Source organism: Tasmannia lanceolata, unplaced genomic scaffold (genome assembly GCF_043159265.1).
Source record: "Tasmannia lanceolata isolate RefF3 unplaced genomic scaffold, GAP_Taslan_0.1 ptg000023l, whole genome shotgun sequence".
In the NCBI taxonomy this organism is placed as follows: Eukaryota; Viridiplantae; Streptophyta; class Magnoliopsida; order Canellales; family Winteraceae; genus Tasmannia; species Tasmannia lanceolata.
Window position 1 is genome coordinate 8294358 of NW_027518700.1, and position 25199 is coordinate 8319556.

A 25199-nucleotide genomic window follows, 5' to 3' on the forward strand; every position below is an offset into this window, starting at 1 on the left:
AGGCGCGCGTTAGGCGTCAGGAGATCACCACGTCAGGTTTTCTGGAAGTGTTAGTTGATCTCCGTTTCTTACGAATTCTGGATCGTAGTCCGGACTTCACAAGAAAGAGAAACTCAGAGTTGCCACATAGGTTAAGGCCTAGAACCCGTGTTTGTTTTTCCGATGAAAAAGGGATATGTATCCGAGTGTCATTGGAGGAACAGTAACCAAAGGGGTTCGTTTACTTTGGGCTTAGAACCCTTAATTTTGCTCTTTTTGTGTGAAACCCGATCCTGAGACTGGTGAGGAATGGATCCCCCTCACATCCTTTAGATCTCCACATTGCTAACATGCACGAGATGTGGAGTGACTTATCTCAATCAATCGGGTGGTGGACCTTAAGCAAGATAGAATGGGTACGACAATGAGATTGCGTACTGAACAAGATCACATTAGAATAGCTTGTGGACATGAGATAGTTGAGCTATTCAACTAGACAGGACCCTTTACATGTCCTTTGACCCGAGGGGTCATATTAGTCTGTTGGCAAGTCTCTCATTCTTGGTCTATCTAACCGTGATTCTCTTGGAGTCACTAGAGGATAGTACTAGAGTGTTGGACAAACCTTCGAGGTCAATAGTGATACCCGACATGGAATTCTCCACCTATTTTATAGGATAACATATACGGTTTTGGTCAGAGGAGTAGGCCTAGAAAAATACCTGGCTAGGTGGATTTGAGTGTATATCAAAAGGACTTCACAAAATAAGTTTTGAAATGGTTTTTAGCAAATGCATTTGTGGGCCAACACTGTTTGACTGAAAGGTATACCGTGAGTGAGCCCAGGGGGTAGTTGATGTCCACCCCCCGTAGGACTCAACTCAGTAGATGTGGACTTGGAGAAAGGACTTGCACATTTCATGTGATTAGGGGTATGAAGATTTCACGGTTATCTTCAGGGTTACATCTTGATGGAGGCCACTGACTCAATGTGATTGTAGCATTGGCTATGGAACAATAATCGCAGTGGGGCCCACTTCTGAGTTCAGCAGGATCTACCGTTGAATCCCTGCTACGATCTCACTCACTACTCGATTGACCTATTATAATCTATTAGATAGAGGTCCCGCATTTATTTGGTTGCTTACATGAACTAGTTTCATGGCATTGGATGCATTGAAAGGATATACACAATGTATATAGTGTATTTGCACTATGGGATACATTGGGAATACCAAAATGGTTAAGTATAAACCATAAGGATATTTTGAGAATATCATAAAATATATTGGAGCTTTAATCCTATTGGATAGGATTGGATTGCATAATTTATTTGGGAATTAAATATGAAATGCAACGAGAATATGAATTGGATAAGTGGACCCACATGGGACGAATTTAGGTGGGACCCATTGCCACACGCCCCATGTGGTGTGCTATTATCAATTTGGAATTCAAATTATATTTGGAATATAATTGCTTGATTTGTTTTCTCAAATTAAAGCAACACATGTGAAATTAGAGAGAGAGAGAGAGAGAGAGAGAGAGAGAGAGAGAGAGAGAGAGAGAGAGAGAGAGAGAGAGAGAGGCAACAAAAGCCAAAATTGAAAACTTGGAACCACATGGGGCAACCAAGGGTTGGTTGGGCAGCAAGCCAAGCTCCCTTGAATGTCCCATATGGGTTTCCATAATGGGGAGTGGCTTGATTGCCCAATTGGAGCTTGCTTTGCTCTTTTGAAGCTTCCAATTGTAGCCAGTTTTCATTGTTTTGTGAGATTTCTCTAGAAAATTTGGATTGTACATATGAAAATTGAGAACTCTATAAATACAAGACATATATCTGGAGTTTTCAAGAGGTCTTCCATAATTTCATGTGTTGGAAATAGGTAGAGACACCCCAAAGTCTTTCTCTTCTTCTTCTCTGTCAATTCCATCAACTAGTTTTGTCTTTTCTAGATCAAAGACAAACATCCAACCAAGCTCCATTGATCTAAATACATATTCTCATAATATAATATGATTTAGATCAGGTTATGAAGTGAACAAAGAGTTGTACACAAGATCCTTTGCGTAATAAAAAGAATCCATCGATTCAACTTGCGGTTTTGCGTCGATTTGATCGTCGGCGAATTTTCGAGGAGTAGATCAAGCGGACAAGTTCTTTTCTACATAGAGGTATTTATATTTATATTTATTGAATCACAATAAAATCAATTAGTCCCTAGGAATCCTGGGTTAGAGCAAAATTTTTGTTCTGAACGGTTTATTCTTCCGCAACGTATAGCGATTTTGCTCGGGGTTTTACAACCAATCTAACAGATGCCTCAAGGGACTCACACTGATTTGGATGCCTCAGGGGACTCACACTAGTTGGATGCCTCAGGGGACTCACACCGATTTAGATGCCTCAGGGGACTCACATTGGTTGGATGCCTCAGGGGACTCACACCAATTTAAATGCCTCAGGAGACTCACACCGATTTAGATGCCTCAAGGGACTCATACTTGTTGGATGCCTTAGGGGACTCACACCGATTTAGATGACTCAGGGGACTCACATTGGCTGGACGCCTCAGGGGACCCACACCAATTTAAATGCCTCAGGGGACTCACACTGGTTGGATGCCTCAGGGGACTCATACCAATTTATATGCCTCAGGGGACTCACACTGGTTGGATGCCTCAAGGGAGTCTCACTGATTTAGATGCCTCAGGAGACTCACACTAGTTGGATGCCTAAGGGGACTCACACCGATTTAGATGCCTCAGGGGACTCACACTGGTTGGATGCCTCAGGGGACTCACACTGATTTAGATGCCTCAGGGGACTCATACTTGTTGGATGCCTTAGGGGACTCACACCGATTTAGATGGATATCTTGAAGGTAATTTTCGAATGACTCCGCTGGGGATTTGCTACATTATGTCGGAGAATTTTGGAGCGCACGTTCTCTGTTCAGAACTGGACGCGGATGACTCTCTCTTAGGACATAAGTGTCAAAACAATGGGATTTGTGATGACAGGTCCTGATTTGATTGACGAAGTACCTTTGCTGGGACCTGATTTTGATGGCCATGCTTATTAACAAAACCTTCAGAAAGTGGGGACAGGCTCCTGACTCTCTGAGAGATGTTTGGTTGTCTGGCAACCTTTTGCAGATGATATGTTGTCTTAATTCTAGTGATGAAAACCATAGGGGCTGATATAGCTGAAACGGTACCTCGGTTGCCTTGACTTGGCTGAGAGTGAACCGGGGTTGGCATTGCTAAAGGGGAGGGTTCGGCTATGTAGTGGACTCAATGTCCCGCTGACTGTGCGAAGAATTGACTCTGAAAGGGGATGGTGGACATTTGCCGACCGTTTTGAAATTGGTTGGGATAATAAGTCCGTTGACTGTAGGATTGTACAAACAATGGTCCTTATCAGGGAATGATTGAGAGGCATTTGCCCACCTTGACTCTACTTGGAAAAAAGATCACCAGTTGACTTTGTGAAAGACAAACCGGAGCCTATCAATCTTTTGAGTAGATGTTATGAGGGCGAGGACTCTTTTGAGAGTCTCGGAGTGACCTTGGAGAGTATATTTGGGCACTGTTGGAGAGGCTTGGGGTGGCACTTAGTTGCCTTGAAGGTTCCATTGGGGATGGAAGAACTTTGATAGATGATCACTGATTTGAGGCGAAAGGGCCTTGTGATCTGGTGAGTTGTGTGAACTCAAAGCAGTTTGGTCGTGTGGAAAATTCTGCCAGGGACATTTATGAAGTACTCTGCTTTCCATTGTAGGTTGTATGAAAAAAGACATTGGATTGGCTTGGAGTAGACTCACCAAGGAATGGATGCTCAAACACTCAGCTGGGGAAAAGCCAGGGCAATCATGTGCCTCGAATTAATTTTGCCATGATAGGCGATCCATTCGGATTTAGTGAGCTCTACCAGGGATGATTGAGGAGGTATGGTATTGCCTCCAAGGTCCTGCTAAAGGGACTCTTTTCGAAAAGCATTGATTGCCTCGAGAATGCTTTATACAGACTCAGTGGGGAAAGATATACAAATCTTTGGCAATTCAAGATTTTGAATAGTCTGATCCTATGGGGAGGAGACCGATTTCAGGATCCAAGAGGTGATGCCTTTGAGTATAGTGAATTTGCCATCATTAAATGTTTGTTTATTCCAGGGTTCCTGGTGAAATAGAATGTGATGGCTATTCCTTGAATGTGTGTTGATGCACATCTTTGACGGGAGTTGTATGAGCTCCATGAGAAAATGTACGTCTTTTGCATAGAGCTCTGCCGAAAGATTCCTAACAGCACGGTGAAGATCTTGTGTTAGAAAGTTGGGTTCCCCTCCTATTGAGAATTTCATTCTCCTTTTGTCCTCCACATGTTGTTTTGCTACTGAATCAGCCATAGATTTCATGGATTCTTAGCTCAATGCACATAGGGTGGTGATATATCATATATGAGAGAGAGAGAGAGAGACCAGCAGTTGCTGCCACTGTTGGAGTGGATCCGGCGTTAGTGTCAGAGCTTTTTGACGTGGCGATGACAGTGAGCTCGCTTGAGCATCACCTTGCAGAGAGATCATTTGAGGGATCTCAAGAGCCAGGGGAGCCTTCAGTCTCCCAACCAAGAGCAGGCCAGCTGTCCGCCTCAGCCCCAGTCCAGGATCCTCAGGAGCAGGGTTCGATAGACCCTCCGGCTGAGTAGTGATTGCACTTTTTCCTTTCTTTGTACCCTGATTTTGGGATGAGATCCATTTGTTTCTTTTTGGTTTGATCAGACATGTATTTAATTGAGATATATGGATCATTTTATTTGTCTTATCTACAATTGTTTATGTTGTTATCTGTATGAAATAAAGTACATTTTGTATAAATAGTTGCCATTCTAGGCAAGTATCTATACAAAATGCCCCTAGTTTAGTTCTTTAGACAACGTTATGGAACATTTTGCATTTTTAGCGAACAACTAAAAATGCAAAATGCCCCTTACGTGGTTTTATTGATAATTTGATCAAACATTTTATATTATTAGTCATACCTTTCTATGACCAATAATACAAAATGCCCCTAGTATATGCATTCCCAAAGAAAGAGAGTTTGACATAAAATAAGGAACAAAGGCAATTTCATTGCAATGAAAGAAAGAGGACACACTTTGAGAATCTTTGAACAAGAGAATACATTTTTCTGAATATTCTTGTTCCGTGCAATAAGTACCATGCTGGACCCTGATTCCTTCTTGTAGGGGAGAGGTCCGGTGTGTTTTCCGTCAACGTATGATTACCTTTGCTAGGCAATGGCTTTGCTGGGGAAAGGAGCTTTGCTTTTTCCTGAATTTTTTTGTAAGGAAGAAAGGAAGGAGTCTCGAACTTTTCTGAAACAAATGCTTTTGATTTATTTTAGGTAGGTCAAACCTTAGAGGATGAGTTTGAACATATTTGTTCATGGGCAGTGTTCCCTGTCCCCAGTTTTTCAATCATGGTCCAAAGACCCTTTAGATTGTTCGAAGTATTAATGCATTTTGTTTCAGATCAAAGAGTGCTTCGCTCGATCTTTTCAAAGGCATGCCTTTCCAACAGCTAGGTTGCCCTTTGCAGGTTTTCAACTTAGCAGACCGTTGGCACCCTGAGTTTTGCTAGAAACACATTTTTTATTCTTCATTTCTACAGGTCGATGACCCTAAACTTTGCCTAAGTCGCCTTTTCAGATTTTTGACCTAGCGGATCTTCAGATCTTCTTGTTTTGAATATTGGGAAGACTTGCTTGTGAAGTCTTGAAGATTTTTGGGATGTTTTGCAGGATGTGATCGAACCTACATTCAACAGGCTGCCTACGTACCCCAAGGAAGGTTGGGATCAGGTCCATGTAGTTCGAGGCTGTCCTGTTGGAGATTTGAAAGAAGGTTTGTTGGTTTTGCCAACGGTGACCGAGCCTGAGATAATCAGGTTGCCTACGTACACCAAGAAAAGGTTGGGATCATGTCCGTGTAGTTCAAGACTTTTTGCGGGGATACTAATTGGATAGTTTGGCTTTGCCAAATGTGACCAAACCTGAATTTTTGTCACGTTGCCTGTGTAACCAAGGAAGGTTGGGATCACGTCCGCGTAGTTCGAAGCTTTTCTGCTAGGGGAAAATGATCGAATATGGTGAAGCGAATGAATTCTGTTGTCTTTGCCAAAGGTGACCGAACCTAAAATGATTAGGCTCCTTACGTAACCTAAAGAGATTGGGATCAGGTCCGCATAGTTCGGGGCTTGAAGGCATCTTCAAAGGGTTTCTTATTTTTGTAGGTGAGTCATTTTAGGCTCTGATCGGTGCACGGAGGCATTTGATATTCGTGAATAATATCTTTTGAGTTGATCGAGATAGATAGGCTCTAACATTCTTTCTCTATTTTAGTCAAAAAGTCTTAAGGCTTTTCTGGACAGGATTTCATCAACGATGTAGGGGCCAGACTAGTTAGGTCTAAATTTTTCCCTATGATCAAAGACAAGAGCTCGGCATTCTCTAAACACCATATCCCCCTCTCTGAAAATTTATGGCTCAGCTCTGCATCTTCAGTAGGTGTATCATCTAAATGTTCTGCAATGACGCTGCCTTTGACAGATTTCTGAGTGATGTATGTGATGTCGAATTCTAACAACAACAACAACAACCAACAAGCGGTCCTGCCGACCAGAGTGGGTTTTTCAAACAGATACTTTAACGGATCCATTCGAGATATGAGGAGAATCTTTTGAGATAACAAGTAGTGTCTGAGGCTTTGAGTCGCCAAAAGTAATGCTAGACAAGTCTTCTCCAACGGAGTGTAATTCAGTTCACACTCCAACATCTTCTTGCTGAGATAATAAACTGCCATTTCTCTCCTTCTTTAAGGATCTTCTTTTGTCAACATACATCCGAGAGAAGTGTCAGTGGTTGAAAGATACAAGAAAATATCATCCAGCGACTGCAAGTGTTAATGCTGGCAGAGACAATAAGCAATCTTTGATCTTTTCAAAGGCTTCTTGACATTCATGGTTAGATTGCTTGGAAGAATTCTTCTTTAAAAGTTTGAAAATTGGTTCGTATGTACTGGTAAGCTGAGTTATAAAGCGGCTCAAGTACTGCACTTTTCCCAAGAAACCTCTGATTTCTTTTTCTGTTCTTGGAGACGGCATCTCTTGGAATGCTTTGATTTTGGCAGGATCTATTTCAATCCCTCTATGGTTGACGAGGAGACCTAATAGTTTTTCTGAAGTTTCTTCAAAAATACACTTGTTGGCTTCAACATGTTCTGCTCTAGTCATTGCTTTGACGATCATATTATCGACGTACACCTTTACTTCCTTGTGAATCAAGTCATGTAAGAGCAGCCTTTTGATAGGTTGCGCTGGCATCCTTGAGATCGAACGGCGTCACCCTATAGCAATAGGTTCCCTACTGCGTAGGGAATGCTGTCTTGGTCTTGTCTTCTGGAGCCATCTTTATCTGATTGTACCTAGAAAATCCATCCTAAATGAAAGCAAAGCATGACCTGCTGTGTTATCAACCAGAATGTCAATGTGAGGCAAAGGGAAATCATCTTTTGAATTGGTTTTGTTCAGATCTTTTGAAATCAACACAACACCGTATTCTTCCGTCCTCCTTAGGAATTGGAACGATGTTTGCTAACCGTTCGGGATATGTGACAATCTCTAGAAATCCTGTTTTCAATTGATTGATCACTTCATCTCTGATTTTGAGGACCCATTCAGGTCTTATTTTTCTGAGCTTCTGCTTCTTCGGCTTAGTTTCTGGAAAGAGAGGGATATGGTGCTGGACGATTTCCTCACTTAATCCTGGCATATCTTCGTATGACCAGGCGAAGACCTCTTTGAATTCTTTTAACAATTTGATTAATTCCGCACGCACTTCAGGGGATAAGGTTTTACTAATCTTTATCTCCTGAAGCAGGGATTCACTGCCGATGTTAATAATTTCAACTTCATCTTCTAAAGGTTCTGCTCGACGCTCCTCCTCTCGTTTGACTAACTCTTTAATCTCGAGGGGAGTTTTGTTGGCATCCTCGTCCGAGAAGGGTTGTTCATTATTATTTAAAGCATTTGTTTCAGAAGGATTAAGAGACAAAGGCGAGTACAGAGAAAGTTCTTTTCATTGATATGCAAGATAAGATACATCAGAAGAAGAACTGACTGACACGTCCTCATCGGGCTCGTTTACATTGATTCGGAGTTTGGCTCCAATGGAAGGACGAGCTGTTTCTTCTCAAGAAGGTCCTGGATCGCATGTTTCAAAGCGAGACATCTATCGGTTAGGTGTCCTCTACCTTGGTGATACTCACAGTACTCTCTGCTATTCCAACTTTTTGGCAGAAGGTTAGGAGGCTGAGGGGTACGAGTAAGAACAACTTCTTCTGCTGGAGAAGTACCCTCATGATGGAGGAAAGATTGGTGGGTAAGGGAATGAATTCCCTTAGAGATTTTTTCACAATGTGAGGCCCTTGGGGTGCACCACTTTGTTGCTAGACAACAGGTGGTTCAGAAGCATCTGTAACTTCCTTCGTCATGTTAACTTCTTTGGGTACGGGAGGTTTCTGAACAATGGTCTTCGTATAAAGTCGAGCCTCAGAAATCCATCTATGAACCATTAGGGTCGCTATTTTGCTTTCGGTGTCTATGAAGCACTTTAGACTTGCAAAATAATGAACGACCATGTGACGTAGGGGGAGGGGAGTCAAGTTCTGTTGCCTTATCCGAAGTCTTTCTTGCAGAAAGAGATCCAACATTGGCGCTATTGGCTATTGCAGATCCTACGCTATTGACTGTTGCAGATCCTGAATGTCCTTGGATTGATCCGTGGGTTCTCCCATAATGGCAAAAGGAGTTGAAGGACTAGATGGTTCTGAAATTTCTACTAAATGAGTAGGAAATAAAGAACTAAGTAGTTCTGAGGTTCTCACTAGACGAGAATCGGTTCGGAGCCAGGCTTTTACTTTCCTAGGTCCAATGGTTTCAAGTGTATGAACTTTCTACCTGCAGATGAGAATATATACTAGCTTTAGAACTTCTTCCATGCAAGGAGAAGAGTAATGCAGACAATTTTGAAGATTACAAACAAGATTTTTCATAGAATTATCTTATTTTATTCAGAGGTCTGTGCTAGACTGACTTCTTACAACATTTTTACAAGATTTTGCAAAAAAAGAAAGAAAACTTGATATCTTCTGTATGAAACTAATCCATCAACTGGTAGATCTGAACCGTGAGGAAGATAGCAGGGAGCTATGAAGCTTTTGAAGGCTCAGCGTCTGAAAGGATGTGCGAGAGAAGCGTTGAGTAGTAATATGGATGTTTCCTGTCTTCACGAGGAACATAGATGTTGTGCATGGAGACTACTCTGCAATTTTCCCATGCGGTATACACAGTTTTGGCTATGCTTTGACTGAATTCTGCAGGTGGATAGAAACGAGAGGTTCCCACGGCCGTTGCTTTCCTCTATACTGACGCATGATTCGATGAGGAATGTAGAAAGATGTGTCCTCTAAACCAAGGATACAAACGTATTTGGTTCTGGCAGTACTCATGGTAAAAGTATCAGATCTTGGGATTCTCCAAGAGAAATCATCATTTGCACGGGTTCCTAACCAGTTATACCACTCGAGTTCACTATTGAAGTGAACATGTTGTCTCCATGGCCTAAAGTTCGAAATACAAGGGATCGTTCGGGAATGAGGGATATTGCAACTTCATTCTTGATGTTTAACACAAACATTCGATTCTTTGACATATCAACTTTTGTGATCAAATGATTTTGTTGATTTCTCAATATTAGGCTTCGGTCCTTCATAAAAATATTATAACCCTTCTCAAGTAATTGTCCCAAGCTTTTTCTTCATATTCGGCACGTAATAGACATCATGAAGAAATTGATGAGATCCATTCTTTAAACGGATGAAAATTTTACCTCTGCCTTTCACCAAAGTCTTTGAGTTCTCTCCAAAAGAAACTTGGCCTCTCAGTGATTCATCCAACTCAACAAAGAGTTCTTTTCTTCCACACATGTGGTTGCTTGCACCGGTATCCAAATACCACGCATCTTGGTTGCCAGTGTCGCCATCACATGATAACAGTAGTACATCTTCATCTTCCTTTACAAGGTTTGATTTTTCTTCAACTTGATCTTTGTACCAACAATCCGATGCATAATGGCCAAATTTTCCGCAATTATAACAACGATCTTTAGAAGTGTCATACCGTTGATTTCTTGCCATGCCTCCTCGGGAACGTCCTCCTCGACCTCGATAGTTATATTTTTGAAAATTTTGTTGATCTTCTTCTCGGCCTCCTCTTTGGCCTCGACCATGTCCGCGGCCTCTTCCACGGCCACGATTCCATCCTCGCCCACGACCTCTTTGGTTGTTGCTTCCTTTCGAGCTTTCTTCATCATCCTTAATGGTGAGCTTTGTTTGAAGCACCTCTTCAATCGGCTCCTTTTTCTTCATAAGCCGTTGTTCATGTGCTTGCAATGAACCCATAAGTTCATTTATTGACATTTCCTCCAAATTTTTTGATTCTTCTATAGTTACAACAACATAATCAAACTTTGCGTCCAATGAACGTAGAATTTTTTCTACAACTCGCCCATCTTCAATTTTTTCACCATCTCTTCTCAATTGGTTTACAACGGCAAGGACCCTTGTGAAATAATCTAAAATAGCTTCAGATTCCTTCATTCTAAGAGACTTAAAATCTCCTTGAAGAGTTTAGAGGCGAATTTTCTTCACCTTTTCTGCACCTTTAAAAGCATTGTTGAGCATGTCCCATACTTCGTTGGAGGTGGTGGCAGCCACAACTTTCTCAAAAGTGCCTTCATCTAGAGCTCGGTAGATGAGGTACAAGGCCGCTTTGTCTTTCTTCCTTAAGGTCTTCAAGGCCTCCTTTTGAGCATTTGTCAACGCCGATTCATTTTCAGGTTCGGTGTAGCCATTCTCTACCACATCCCACAGATCTTGGGAGCCAAGCAAAGCTTTCATTTGAATACACCAATTTTCATATTTTTTATCACTAAGTTGGGGAACCGGAAAATCGGAGGACATTATTGTATTTTTTGCCATAGCTCTGATACCACAATGTTAGAGATAAAAATGAAGAAAGATAAACTTTTTAGAGAGGAAGGAGATGAGGAGACTAAAATTATATTTCTTTTTCTCTCAGTCCTTTTTTATTGCCATACATGGATATATAAAATAAAATACATGAGAACATTCTAGCTATTGAGTACTTCTAGACTAGTCAAATCAAGCAATAACTCTCTTAGACTTTCAAAACCGACTTTCCAACTCCCACTACATTCCAATACATAGTATTTAATTGGTTTATATTTCCAACAATCTATATCTGTGCACATCCATATTACAGTATCACATGGACAGCAATTTCATAGAACATTATATACAAGTATCTTTTCCAATTCTCAGTTTATTTTATTAATGGAAACTTTCATGTGCCATCTAAGAGGTGATAAGCATTTCAACATTAGCAAATAGGCACCAAAAATGTGGAAATCTATACGGTAATTTTGTCCTTACATAGAAATAACAGATGGCATGTGACACTCTTTCCCTTGAGGATCTGCTTTCATTATTCTGTAGTAAATAAAATATGTGAAACTTATTTTCACCCTTTAAATCGAGAGAGGGACAAATGAACAAATTATAGTAGTATAACAAACCATGTGATAGCTTTTATCATTGGTCTTGGAATCTCTGCTAACAAAGCGCTGCTTGAGAAATGCAAGGGATAGGCTTTTACTTGTTGGAAGTTTTAAGATTGTTTGACTAGCAAGAGAAGAGCCAAAGATGGCATGGAGGTCTCGACGAGCCTTCCCCAGCGTCGGCAGGTAAATCAACCTAGCTCGCCCCCTGGAAGGGGAAACTGCTATCCCTGACAGTTAGTGGACCTTGGCGATTCCGCAACTAAAAAGACAGGCCAGCCAAGCCATTGTACATTAATTTTGGTTCAGTATCTACTGCCACCAATCAAAAAGTGGTGCTCACAACAAGTGATGCAGAACTAGCAGAGAAAACCAAGTTTTAATATTTTCGATGGAATAAAGAATCCAATCAGATTCAGTCGATTTAGGGTCTTGGGTGCATATTTCTAACCTTTAGTATTCTCTAGATAAAAAAACAGTAACTCAAGTGAACTTTTAAATCTCAAAATAGAAACAAACAGAGACGACATAATTAATGCAATCCAGAGAATTAAGATCAAAGTTGATCATTAGAACCTTCAGTATCAAGACATCAAAAGCAGTATCCAAGGAGAACTTTGAATCCTAGAATTGCAAAAACAGCAATAATTTTAAGTATATAAAAAGAAAAGAATTAGAGATAAGGTTGAGAAATAACTTATATAGATGAGAAAGAAAAAGATAGATCTTTAGGGCATCACACCACTAGATCCTAGGGCATCACACCTCTAGGTTGATTGAGGCATCACACCAAGATCGACGGAGAACCACTCATCCAAAGTTTGCACAAACAATGTTCTTTTTCATTTATTCATAATATAACATAAACAATGATGACCATAAGGTCTTTATAATATATAGAGTTCTCTCACACAAGCCTAGAAACTTCCTACGACATAAACACAGGACTCATGTGCCCACTAGGCTAAAACCCTAACCTCAAAAAGGCTCTCACAAAAATAAGAACCCCCTCTAAACTCAATGACTTAACTCTCCCCCCACTTAACAGGTCTTGGGAAATTGAGGGCCCCATCTTTATTATAAACTCAATTGAGTGCCTTAAAACATAATAGTAATATTCAATTGGCTAACCCCTTTGCAAACCTTTGAACACGTTTGATTCGATAAAACAGTTGTATCAAGAAGTTTCTCTACAATCTTTTTTGCAACCTCTCATTCCTTTATCGACGGTGCTATAGTTTCCTTGAATTGATATTGTGGGACCCCGATCCCGCGAGAGGGGTGGGGCGCGAGCCGCCACGCTCTCTCTTGGTCTCTCGTACCCACGCGATTGGCGTGTGCATTTTTATTGTTGATATTAATTCATTTTTCATGTGAACTTGGGATCACTAAGGCAATTCGAATTCCACACAAAAGAGACTGACAGAGTCGCCACCTAGATGTGAGATCTAGGACCCATGATTAACCAGAAATCTAGACTCGCTACCTGGTTACGAGAATGGAAGGTATGTGGAGTTATCCACCACATGCACCATTCCTGCCCGATAATCGGTCTTCGATTCCAAAAGCTAACTCTTTTAAATTTATTTTAAATGGCTCACTCAACTCTATGTTAATGTGCGAACTATGTGACATGCATCCTATGATCTAATTTCAATGTAGATCCTAAGTGTGTACCTTGATTACTTTATTTGTTTGAATTCAATTTAAGTGAAAGTTCTCCTAAAATTCTAATTTCATGGAAAATCCTAAGTGATTTGATTAAGCATTTACAAGAAAATTAATATACAAAACATCACAATTTGTTGTAGTGCCGACTCGCGGTTGGTATGCCATCAGACATCCAAGCTGCCTACGTACCCAAGCCTCACTGGGATCAGAGTCGACGTAGTTCGGTGCACCTAAGCTAAGCTACATATGCCTAACTTAACTAAGACACCGACCTAGACGGATTTGACTGTTTCAACAGTTTTAAGAGGAGTTATTTAATTCAAGTTGAGGATTTTATTATCCTAGGATTTCATCTAAGATGCTATATGATTATTATCTTAATGCAAGTTGTTCCTTAGACTAATGCAGGTTAGCCTACATCCTAGTTTACTAGGCTTGTCCTAGGGAAAGATTGGGTGACTAGTGTAACTAAACCTATGGCACGGTTGCTATTCATAGCAAGTGTCCGTGATGAGGCTGGACTCCTAACTCTAGGACTCCCTAAACCTAAGACTCCCTAAAACCTAGGACACGACCTGACACCAGTGTTCCTAAATTGGGCTCTAATGGTTCCTACGACGGAAACCATAATCCAATGGTTCCGAGAGACACGAGATGAATCGATTTCAGTTCTTGAAATTAATGAATTTCAGATTTTAAGGATTTTCAGTTTCTGGACATTCAAGGATTACCAATGGTTTTAGGGTTCACCAATTTCGGCCCAGAATAGCATCCAAGGAAGGGAATCGTGCGCTCTTTCCTTGTGCAATTTAATACTTAGGTTATAGCACCTTATTGCCTGGCATATCTCAGGATTTCCGTGGACAGTAACCTCGGAGCCAACAACGTGCTATAGCTTAAATAATCAAATTGTCAAAGATCGGTTGCAATTGAGATACGATCATGGATGCACTGGCCATTTTTCCAGGAAAATCTAAAGATCCTAAAATTTCTGTTTCAATGAATTGATGAGTGAACATGTGACAGAATTTTAAGATTCTTTTAGAAGCTTTAAACTGATTTTTAATTAATTTCGAAATTTCAATAGGATTTATCAATTTTAATCATATGAGTGATTTTAGAAGTGAAACTGTTGCAAACGAACTCGAAATGAGTTGACACTTCTACAGCAACAAGATATGATAAGATGTAGCTTACTGAAAGATTTTTACAGATTTTAACATTAAGCTCATATTTAATTTTGATTTAACAATTAATTGACCAGATTGTAAAAATAACACAGAAACTACTAGAAATAGAAATCAAAATTCATTGAAATTTCTACAGTAGTAAGATATAACTAAAAATAGCATACTGTGAGATTTTCGTGAATTTTAAAAACTATTTACTATCAATTTCGGATTTGTCAATTTTCAGACTAGATTATGAATTAACACTAAATCCCATAGGAAAAAAGATCCAAATAAATTGAAACTTTTACAGCAGCAATACATATGAAATATAAGACTACTGTAAAAATTTTGTGAATTTTAATGGTTATCTGATTTCAGTAAAAATTCTCACAAAATCTGATAATTTTCAATGAAAGCATTAAATAATATATCAAACAGAATCCAAAAATTCTTAAAAATTCATGGTAGAATGTATCAGTACCATATTATTTTCTCACAAAATTTGATTAATTTTGGAATCCATTTAGTATATGTTTTATTTTTCTTCGTCGAAAAGATATTTTTGAAGAGTTTCCCATTTTTAAAACACGATTTTCGAGGAAATTACGACTCCGGAAAACGTCCTTTAATCTTGTTCTGGTATGATGAACACAAGAAAAATTTAAAATTCCAAAAAATAGATCATCCTGAGATGGCTATTTTTTCAAATTTTGTAATTTCTCAGCCATTATTTTAAATAAAATTCCACTCATCACTCAAATTTTTGAAATCCTTTGATTAAATGTCCGATCCAATCCGATGATTATTTTAGTCTATTTAAATAGATCAGTGTATTAAATTTCGGGACGAATTGGAATTGAAACACTCATGTAGATCGTGATTTTGAGCACACACATATAATATTGAATTAAATTCAATTAAATGCTAAAAATCTTGCAAAAATACATAAAAAAATATCAAATAATCCTGAAAAAAATCTGAGAATAGTGCACCTACCTGTGATGGAGATTTTGGGTATCATTTGAATAGGACAAGATTTGAAGGCGGGGATATGGAGGATTTCTCAAGTAGTTTTCTTTGAGTGTTCTTCCTCTTTTTTTCTCTTTTCTGAAAGAAGAGAGCATGAGTATTTATAGGTGAGGGATGAGCCAGGTTGCCATCTTTAGGGCCTAGAGGTGTAGGGTGGAGATTGAGTGATGGAAAAAAGGAAGGGGAAAGAATGGCCAAGATCGGATTTTTCTAGAATATTCTCCCTCTTCTTTGGCATTTTCCATTTAAGCCATGGCTATGTTAAAAATGGCAGGCACTTATGCGGCCAGGATTAAGTACTAAAGATTTAGGAACAATTCAAGGTCCAAGATGATGCCATTTGTCCTTGGAATCTTTGTAGATTTTGGAAGCAAATTTCAAGGCAAGGGAAATGTCCAATTTGGTTGCCTTTGTAGAGAATGGCAACAATTTGGATGGTTGCGATTAACTGCAATCTCCATGTGATCGAAAGAACGGGTGAGATCGGGTCTCCAAATATCCTGAAATCTTTGCAATGATATGGAATAAGATTGGGTGGTTGAGATCAATTTCGATCGAAAGAATGGACGAGATGATGCCTCCAAATCTCCCAGAATCTTGTAAAAGATTTTTTAAATATTTTGAATGTAAAAATCGAAAAACGCGGTTTTCAGGAGATTTTGAAGTCCGATTTCGATAATTCTTTCGCCATTAAAATCGTTGATTTTTCCTCTTTCATTTAAGCCCAATGTTGCCATAGAAATATTATTTTCAGAATTTTTGACCAATGCGAGCCGTCGGTTTTTAACAGCGAATCGTTTTTCCAACCGTTGATCAAATTGACGATTCGATTGATCCAACCAACTTAATCAATTTTTGATGACTGATCCTAACCTTTGAAATATGAATTTTGACAACAATTAAAGTACTGAAAGCACTGTTGTTGATAATTTGGTTAAATTATTTCGACGGCTCTCGTTCACCCACATTGATCCGTGATTTTTCACTGGGTTTTTGCTCAATTAAGTGACACAATGTTTAATCTGAATTTGAGATTAACCTTGATCGATCCTATTTTGACTAAATGATCACAAATTCTTAGTAAGGAAAGACACCCAGGTTAAGATCTGCCCTTGATCTAACGATTTACGGAAATCGGGTCTCGGAATGGAATCAGGTCCCGGGCTGTGAAATGACCCTAGCTTATTTTGTCCCGATTGATGATCCGTAAAGTCAGATCGAGATATTAATGACCTAAAACATATAAATCCATGATAGATGGGCTCTCACATGGATTTAACACACTAAATTCACCAATCAGGGTATTTTTCAATTTTTCGGATCTAATCATCTCACCAGGTACATCTCTTTATCATTTCGGTTTTCAGAAAATTTGAGGATGCATACTTTACCAATGAAATTCCACGGATCAATATATTAGGTTATTATTGGTTAAAGTGTAGCAAAATGAGGGTGTCTACAGATATGGTCGTGGAGGAGGGAATACAGATCATATTCCATCCTCCACCACCATCATGGACTGTTCTTTGTCTTCTCATTTTCTCCACTCTCTAACCTTTCACCACATCTAAGCAATACTCATTTCTCTGAAACATTTCCAGTAAATATATGTATCCTTTAACTGGTTCTCCATCTCTTCCCAATGAGTGATAGGTGGTTGCTCTAACTTTTGAAGTCTCAGTTCAACATTCCTCCACCATATCTTATCATGACCAACCATCTTCATTGTAGGAGGTCTCACTATTTGGTTATTGATAGTGTCGTACCAGTCAAAATATTCTTCTATGGCAGGTAGCCAATCAAGGAATACTTTTGAGATAGTGCTACCATTAAAATCTAGTATGTCCACTTTGACCCTTTTCATGAGATCTCCTGCATGACTCATAGGTTCAAATCTGTTCCACTAGCATAGCTTATAGATAATGAGAATCCTACTATCATGTGACAAAATTCTGATAAATCGATTAGTCATCAACCGGTCTCTCTGTGTTTCCGTCAATTCTCCCTTGGACATCCTACTCTCATATTAAGACATCAGAACTAGTTAAGAAAACCAAGGTATTATATTTTTTATGGTATGAAAAAACAATCAGATTCAATCGATTAAGGATTTTGAGTGTACGTTTTAAGTATGCTCTAGAGCAAAAATAGTAACTCACAAGAACCTTTAAATCTCAAAATTGAGAAGGCTTTGGACAAAATTAATGCAATCTGTCCATAGGAATTAAGATAAAAGTTGATCATTAGAGCCTTTAATGCTCAAAGAAATGTCCCACAAGACCTTTGAATCTTAGAATTGCAAAAACAAACACGATTTCAAGTTTACAACAAGAAGAGTGAAATTCCAAGGGTGGTCCCGAATTGGCAACAAATGAGGAGTGAAAAATTAGGTTGCTAACAAGTTTTAATCTTTTGAAAAACTGAAACCCAATTTTGAAGATTAAGAGATCAAGATGAAATTCAAGCACACAAGTTAAATCTAAAGGTGCAATGCAAATGTAAAGCAAGAGATTAAGAGAGAGTGCACCCAAGATTTAAAGTGGTTCGGTCCTCCAAACGCGAGGCCTACTCCACTCCACCAACCAAACCCGTTGATGGCTTCACTATATGATCTTCTTAACTTCGGCGAAGATCAATGCCGATTACAATTCCAATCGCCTTTAACCTTGGTGGAAATCTTCACCACGGAGAGTGGGCTACGCTTCTCCGAACACTCGCCCAATACAAGTTTCTTGAATAAGAAAGAAGGAAACAAAAATCCCTCACAAGGGTTTACAAGATTTGTAGAAGATGTACAAATTGAACCTATGATCCAAATCCTAATCTTAGAGGATGAGAGGCATAAACAAGTTTGAATCACTCTTAGAATGCTCAAGTATGTTTTTAGAGTGTTAGGATTGATCATTGGGATGTTTAGAATACCCATATATATAGGAAAAACCAAATATGACCGTTTGGGGGCATTGTGGTAATTCCTGCAAAAATTCCCAACGACTATAATTCTGACCGTTATAGTGGTCTCGGAGTTCCGAGAATTTCTCTCGGAGTTCCGGGAATACAAACAGAAGTTGGAAAATTTCTACTGGACCAAATCTCGGAGCTCCAAGAATTCTCTCGGAGTTCCGAGAAGCCTATTAGCAGCAGATTTTCAATTCTGTTTTATTGGGCTTCCAACTCTCAACCAAGTTGGGATTGTTATGAGGGTTCCACATTGTTGGAATACCACAAGGACAATCTTTTAAACATTTTAGGGGTGTGTGAGATTACTTTATTTATGCCTCTTAAAATCTAAACTAAGGTTGGATCTTTATACAATCTAAATAGACTTCGATCTTCAATGCGATTCTTCAAGTCTTTATCCTTCTTGGATCTCCGTTGTCTTTGGCCTTCCGAATGTGGTCCAATGAGGGCTTCTTGGCCTCAATCCAAGCAATCTTGTCTTAGTACATTTAAGATCTACAACTTAGACAATCAAACACATTAGTGACCTTAAATCACTTGTGTATTGGAATCATCAAAATAAGATGGGAATGCCAAGGTGGGAACCATTGGGCTTACAATCTCCCCTTTTTTGATGATGACAAGCACAAGAGATTTTCAATAAAAGCATGCATATATTTCCTTACATTAGATTTCTCTCCCCCTTGGCATCTATAAAAAAGATGGGGTAAAAGAAAAATTAAAGGGATAAAATCTACAATTTTAATCTCCCCCTTTTTCAAGAAAAAAGACAAACAAAGAACTCCCCCTATTTGGAAAACAAATTCAATACAAGAGGGGTTTTTAAAATTCAAAGATAAAGATATACAATTTTAAAGGCAAGCGCCTAATCTAAGCACATATGATGAAAATCATATGGGGGCTTTGGGAACCCACGCTTTCTTGGTTCCACCACAATCCCTAATCTTAGATGCACATTGGAATTGGTAATGACCATTTATTCCACAATAATGGCATCTAACATGAGGGTTAGATAAGCTAGTCCTATCATAAAATGTATGATTAGGTCTATGACTAGCTTTCTTTAAGATTATGTCAATTATTTTATCACCATTTAGGAATCCATGGAGACATAATCTTAACCTTTCATTTTCATTATGAAGATGGGTTATTTGATTTAGAAAATCATTAGTGTCATCTTCATAAGACTTGGAAGAGCTTGCCACATCTTGAAGTTTAACAATTTGGCAAGTTTTCTCATCCAAACAACCCTTAAGGGTTTTAATCTCAAGTTTAAAATTTTCAATTTGTGCTTGAGATTTTGATATGGAAGAAGATGACTCATTTTTCAAAACATCAAGTTCATTTTCTAATTTAGAAATAGATTTTTTTTAACTTTATTTTTTGAAATTTGAGAATGCAAGGTTGAGCACAATTCATCATAGGATATTTTTTCACTATCACTACTTGATGAATTATAAGAGAGATTAGAATTTACCTCAACTTCATGGGAGAGTGCCATGAGGCAAAGATCATCATTTTTTGCTTCCCCTTCACTTGAGCTTTGTCCCGAGGTGCTCAAAGCATCCCAAGCGGCTGCAAGAACCTTGTGCTTCTTCCAATCCTTCTTCTTTCCCTTGTACTTCGAGGAAGATGAGTTGAGAAGAGGGCATTCCGGTCTTTTGTGTCCGGTCTTCTTACAATTGTAACACCTTATTCCTCCTTCTACTTCACTTTCTTCTTCTTTTTATCATTTTTATGCTTCTTTCTCCATAAGCTTTTAAATTTTCTTAAAGCTCTTCTTCATCATTATCCGCCTCACTTGAGGATGATGAGTCCGCTTTCACCTTGAGTGCTAAGGATCTACTCTCTTTTTCTTTCTCTTTTGGCTTCTTCTCCTCTTGTCGGCTAGTGAGGAGCATCTCATGAGTGATAAGAGATCCTACAAGCTCCTCCATGGTTAGCGTCTTGAGATTCTTTGATTCTTGTATGGCGGTTACCTTTGGATCCCAATATGGAGGAAGAGACCTAAGCAACTTACTCACAAGCTCATCAGTAGGATAAGATTTACCAAGATTAGCTAATTCATTAGAAATTTTAGAAAATCGGGTATACATTTCAGAAATACTTTCATTTTGATCCATTCTAAACATTTCATATTTGCTCTTTAACAAGTTTATTTTGGAATCCTTGACTTGTGATGTTCTCTCGTGGGTAACGGCAAGAGTATCCCAAATAACCTTGGCGGAATAAAAAAGAGCTACTCTATTAAACTCCTCCGTAGATAAGGCGCAAAACAAAGAGTTTATAGCTTTGTTATTTAAATTTGCATGCCTTTTTTCTACCGCATTCCATTCTTCAAATGGCTTGTAAGGCAAAATGTATCCATTTTCAACAATATGCCAAAGTTCCACATCTATTGAAAGAAGATAGATGCGCATCCTTGTCTTCCAATGTCTATAGTTGGACCCATCAAAGAAAGGAGGAGGTCTAGTTGTGGAATGGCCTTCCAGAAGTTCGGTTCCATTTTTGTTTGCCATTTCACAATTAGAAAGTTGCCAAAGATCTTATGATCTTTCCCTTGTTGAAATTTAAAGAAAACTTTACCAAAGATTTTAAGAAAGGAAAATCTTTTAAGAGCCAAGGCTCTGATACCAAGTGAAATTCCAAGGGTAGTCCCTGTGGGACCCGATCCCGCGAGAGGGGTGGAGCGCGTGCCGCCACGCTCTCTCTTGGTCTCTCGTACCAACGCGAATGGCGTGTGCTTTTTATTAATTATTTTAATTACCCAACCAAGCAGGCAGCAACCAAGCCATAGGGTGGAAACAAACGTGCAACCCAGTACCCATAAGGGCAGGGGTAAGCCGCCGAGCCTAGTAAGGTGTGATTTAATTCATCTTTTTCGTGAACTTGAGATCACTAAGGCAATCCGAATTTCACGCAAAAGAGAGTGACAGAGTCGCCACCTAGATGTGGGATCTAGGACCCATAATTGACTAGAAATCTAGACTCGTTACCTGGTTACGAGAATGGAAGGCATGGGGAGTTACCACCACATGCACCATTCCTGCCCGATAATCGGTCTTCAATTTCAAAAGTTAACTCTTTTGAATTTCTTTTAAATGGCTCATTTAACTCTATATTAATGTGCGAACTATGTGACATGCATCCTAAGATCTAATTTCAATGTAATTCCTAAATGTGTATCTTGATTCTCTTAATTTGTTTGAATTCAATCTAAGTGAAAGTTCTCCTAAAATGCTAATTTGAGGGAAATCCTACATATTTTAATTAATAATTTATAAGAAAACTAATATACAAAACCCCACCATTTGTGTGTGGGGCCGACTCGAGATTGGTATGCCATCAAGCATCCAAGCTGCCTACGTACCCAAGCCTCACTGGGATCAGAATCTCCGTAGTTCGGTGCACCTGAACTAAGCTACTTATGCCTAACTCATCTAGGACATCGATCTAAACTGGATTGACTGTTTCAACAGTTTTAAGAGAAATTATTTAATTCAAGTTGAAGATTTTATTATCCTAGGACTTCATCTAAGATGCTATATGGTCCTATCTATGTGCAAGACATCCCTTAGAATAATGCAGGTGAACCTACATCCTAGGTAACTAGGTTTGTCCTAGGGAAAAGTGAGGTGACTAGTGTAACTAGATCTATGGCACGGTTGCTATCCATAGCAAACGCCTGTGATGAGGGTGGACTCCTAACTCTAGGACTCCCTAAAACCTAGGACACAACGTGACGTAATTGTTCTTAAGGGGCCCTAAAGGTTCCTACGATAGGAGACCGTAATCCAACGGCTCCTAAGACACGGATCGAGTTAATTTGATTTGTTGAACTTAATGATTTTCAATTTTTGAAGATTTTTTATTCCTAAACATCTAAGGAATACCAAAAGCTCTATGGTTCGTAAGTTTTGGCCTCGAATCACAACCATGGAAGGGAATCGTGCTCTCAACCCTTGTATAATTTAGCACATAAATTATAGTATCTTATTGCCTGGCATATTTCTCAGGATTTCTGTGGACAGTGGACCTCGGAGCCAATATCATACTATAATTTACGTACTCCAATTATGCAGGATTAATCGCAATTAGTATACGATTACGGTTGCGATCTCGGCAGTTAAATTGTCATAAAATAGCCAATTTACAAAGGCAATCTATGAACCCTAAGGTTTCTGTTTAAAAAAGGTTAGGGATTGTGGACCCGCGATCCGAGAGAGGTGGGGGGAAGTGCCCCCCACGCGAGTCTCGGGATCATCCACGTGAAGGAGAGCCCCGCCAAGGAACTCTCGAAAGAGTGCCCCTCACAGCATGAGCGGCGATGTGAAGTGAGATACCTCTCGATTCGGGGACCAGCCCGGATTCGAGACGCACCTCGAACAAAGAAAGAGTCGCCATCCAAGGAAGTGGGCACTGGATCCCATGCTGTGCTCTGTCGCAACAGATAATCAGAGATACAAAAGGTCCGTGCCTGATGACGAATGGGGAAGGGGTTAGGCGCCCCCAATTCGCCCAAGTGCGAGCACCTGGTCTCTTATGCCATTTATTATTAACTTTGAAGAATTTTGGGCGAAAATCATGTGAAATGGGAACGAGCATCCCCGAGAAAACGTCTATCTAAGCATGCATGACCCGGGGATGGGCAAAAGAAAATAGACATCCAATCCTAACTCACCACATCTACTCCTAACCCATCACATCTAGGAAAGCAGTAACATCCGCATGCACAGCTACAGCTAAACAAGCAATATCAGATATGATAAGCAGAAAAGCAGTAAATAGCCACAGCTAAGCATGTGAAACTAAGGGCACAAATAATAAGCAAGCTGAAAGTAAACACACAAGGAACCAAAGACAAACACACGATAAACAAAAGATGCGAGGAGAGAAATGAATCGATAAATCGACGGTACATGAGGACCGAGAATGCCAGGGAAAATAAAAGGGAGCGTACGATAGGCTCAGGGAGCGATTCTAATGAATCAAACTCAAAAATCCTGATCCGCTGAAGATCGGATAGGTCTCACGATCGTCATAGCCTATCGTTGGGCTCAGCGAGGACAATCCCTGCGAAGGGGCCACGCTACGTCGTCGCCCGTCCCAAAACGCGATAAAAACGTCGGAAAACCGATAAAACCGGCAAACCACGATCAAAATCGGAAATGAAATGAAAAGAAGGCTCCGAGTGACCTTGCAATCACCATCCTTGCCCATTTTGGTTTTTTGTATTTTTGGGAAAAGCTTGAAAGATATTTTTGGATACTGAAATGATTTTTTTGAAGGGTTTAAATGATTTTATTGAAAGGTTTGACTGAACTTGGGTGGACGAAAAGATGAGAAATATTTGTAAAATGGTGATTTAAAAAATGGTGTAAAAATAAAGAGTGACTGAACTCAGGATGCCAGCAGCACGCCTGAGCTGCCTACGTACCCCTCAGCTAGGGATCAAGCCATCCGTAGTTCGGACGGAAGGTGAGAAATATTTACAAAAATGATGAAGTGACGGAAACTGTGACTGAACTCAAGATGCCAGCTGCACGCCTGAGCTGCCTACGTACCCCTCAGCTAGGGATCAAGCCATCCGTAGTTCGGAACAGATTTTTCTAACTACACTCTAATGACTCGAGATTTTTGAGATTTTTGATTTTTCAGATGTTTTTGATTTTTTTCCGACACAAGAGGACAGAATCCTATCATCACAAGGGGAGGACAGACTCCTGATACCCCGCAAAGGTTGGATAGCATCCTATGCTTTGCGGGGGGAATGAACAGAATAACAACTCTGCAAGGGTTGGACAGCATCCTATACCTTGCAGGAGTGGATAGAAAAAATGTGGAATGAACAGAATAACAACTCTGCAAGGGTTGGACAGCATCCTATACCTTGCAGGAGTGGATAGAAAAAACGCACGACTTGATGAGAGGGTGGACAGAATCCTAAGCCCTATGATGATAGGACAGACCCCTGAAAGACTGAAGGACTGACTCCTATGCTGAAGACTGACTCTGAAAGATGGAAGGACGAAATCCTAAATTTTATGAAGGGATAGGACAGAATCCTAAACTCTACAAGGGTAGGACAGACACCTAAACCCTAGGATGGTAGGACTGACTCCTAAACTCTTTAGGACTGATTCTAAAGAGGAAGAAATCCCTTAACCTGCGAAGACTCTAAGGCAGGAAGGGAAGGGGTTGGCTCAAGATACGTTCCGTCATAGCCTCTGCCGGGGAAGTTTTTTTCAAAAATCGACGAAGGTATCGAATGCTAACGACAATCTCGAACTCCACACAAAACATATGTAAATCGCAGCACCACGCTAGCAGCAATGATGTGCACATTAAAAATATCGTAAGATCAAGAACAAGGCACAAAGAGATTTGAAGGTGGCGATCTACACTTACAGTAGGTTGATGCTACGGACAGCTCCTTGATTCTTTGGGAAGTCCGCTAGCAATGGTGGATTCACGGACACGCAAAGGCAACAGACGCAGCCCGATGTGAGAGGGACGATGGCGGTATTAGACGGCAATGTGATGACCCTCTTCTCCTTTCTTCGGATTAGATACAAAGAACGAAAATGATGGGAAATTTGGGGGGGTTCGAAGAGGGTTTGGTGAAATGAAATGGGTTAGAAATAGATCATGCATAAAACAAGGGGATGTGGGTGGCTTCAATGGTGGACGG

General features: G+C 39.8%; 1 protein-coding gene across 1 annotated transcript; it reads right to left on the minus strand.

Moving 5' to 3' along the window:
- Positions 1 to 6919: 6919 nt before the first annotated feature.
- On the minus strand, positions 6920 to 7360 carry LOC143855729 (putative mitochondrial protein AtMg00860). Its single transcript, XM_077365810.1, has one exon. It carries the CDS (start codon positions 7358 to 7360, stop codon positions 6920 to 6922), a length of 441 nt encoding a protein of 146 aa, XP_077221925.1.
- Positions 7361 to 25199: the final 17839 nt, after the last annotated feature.

Bases quoted from the DNA above. Each gene is read 5' to 3' on its own strand.
- LOC143855729 (XM_077365810.1), bottom strand. From the start codon at position 7,360: ATGCCAGCGCAACCTATCAAAAGGCTGCTCTTACATGACTTGATTCAC.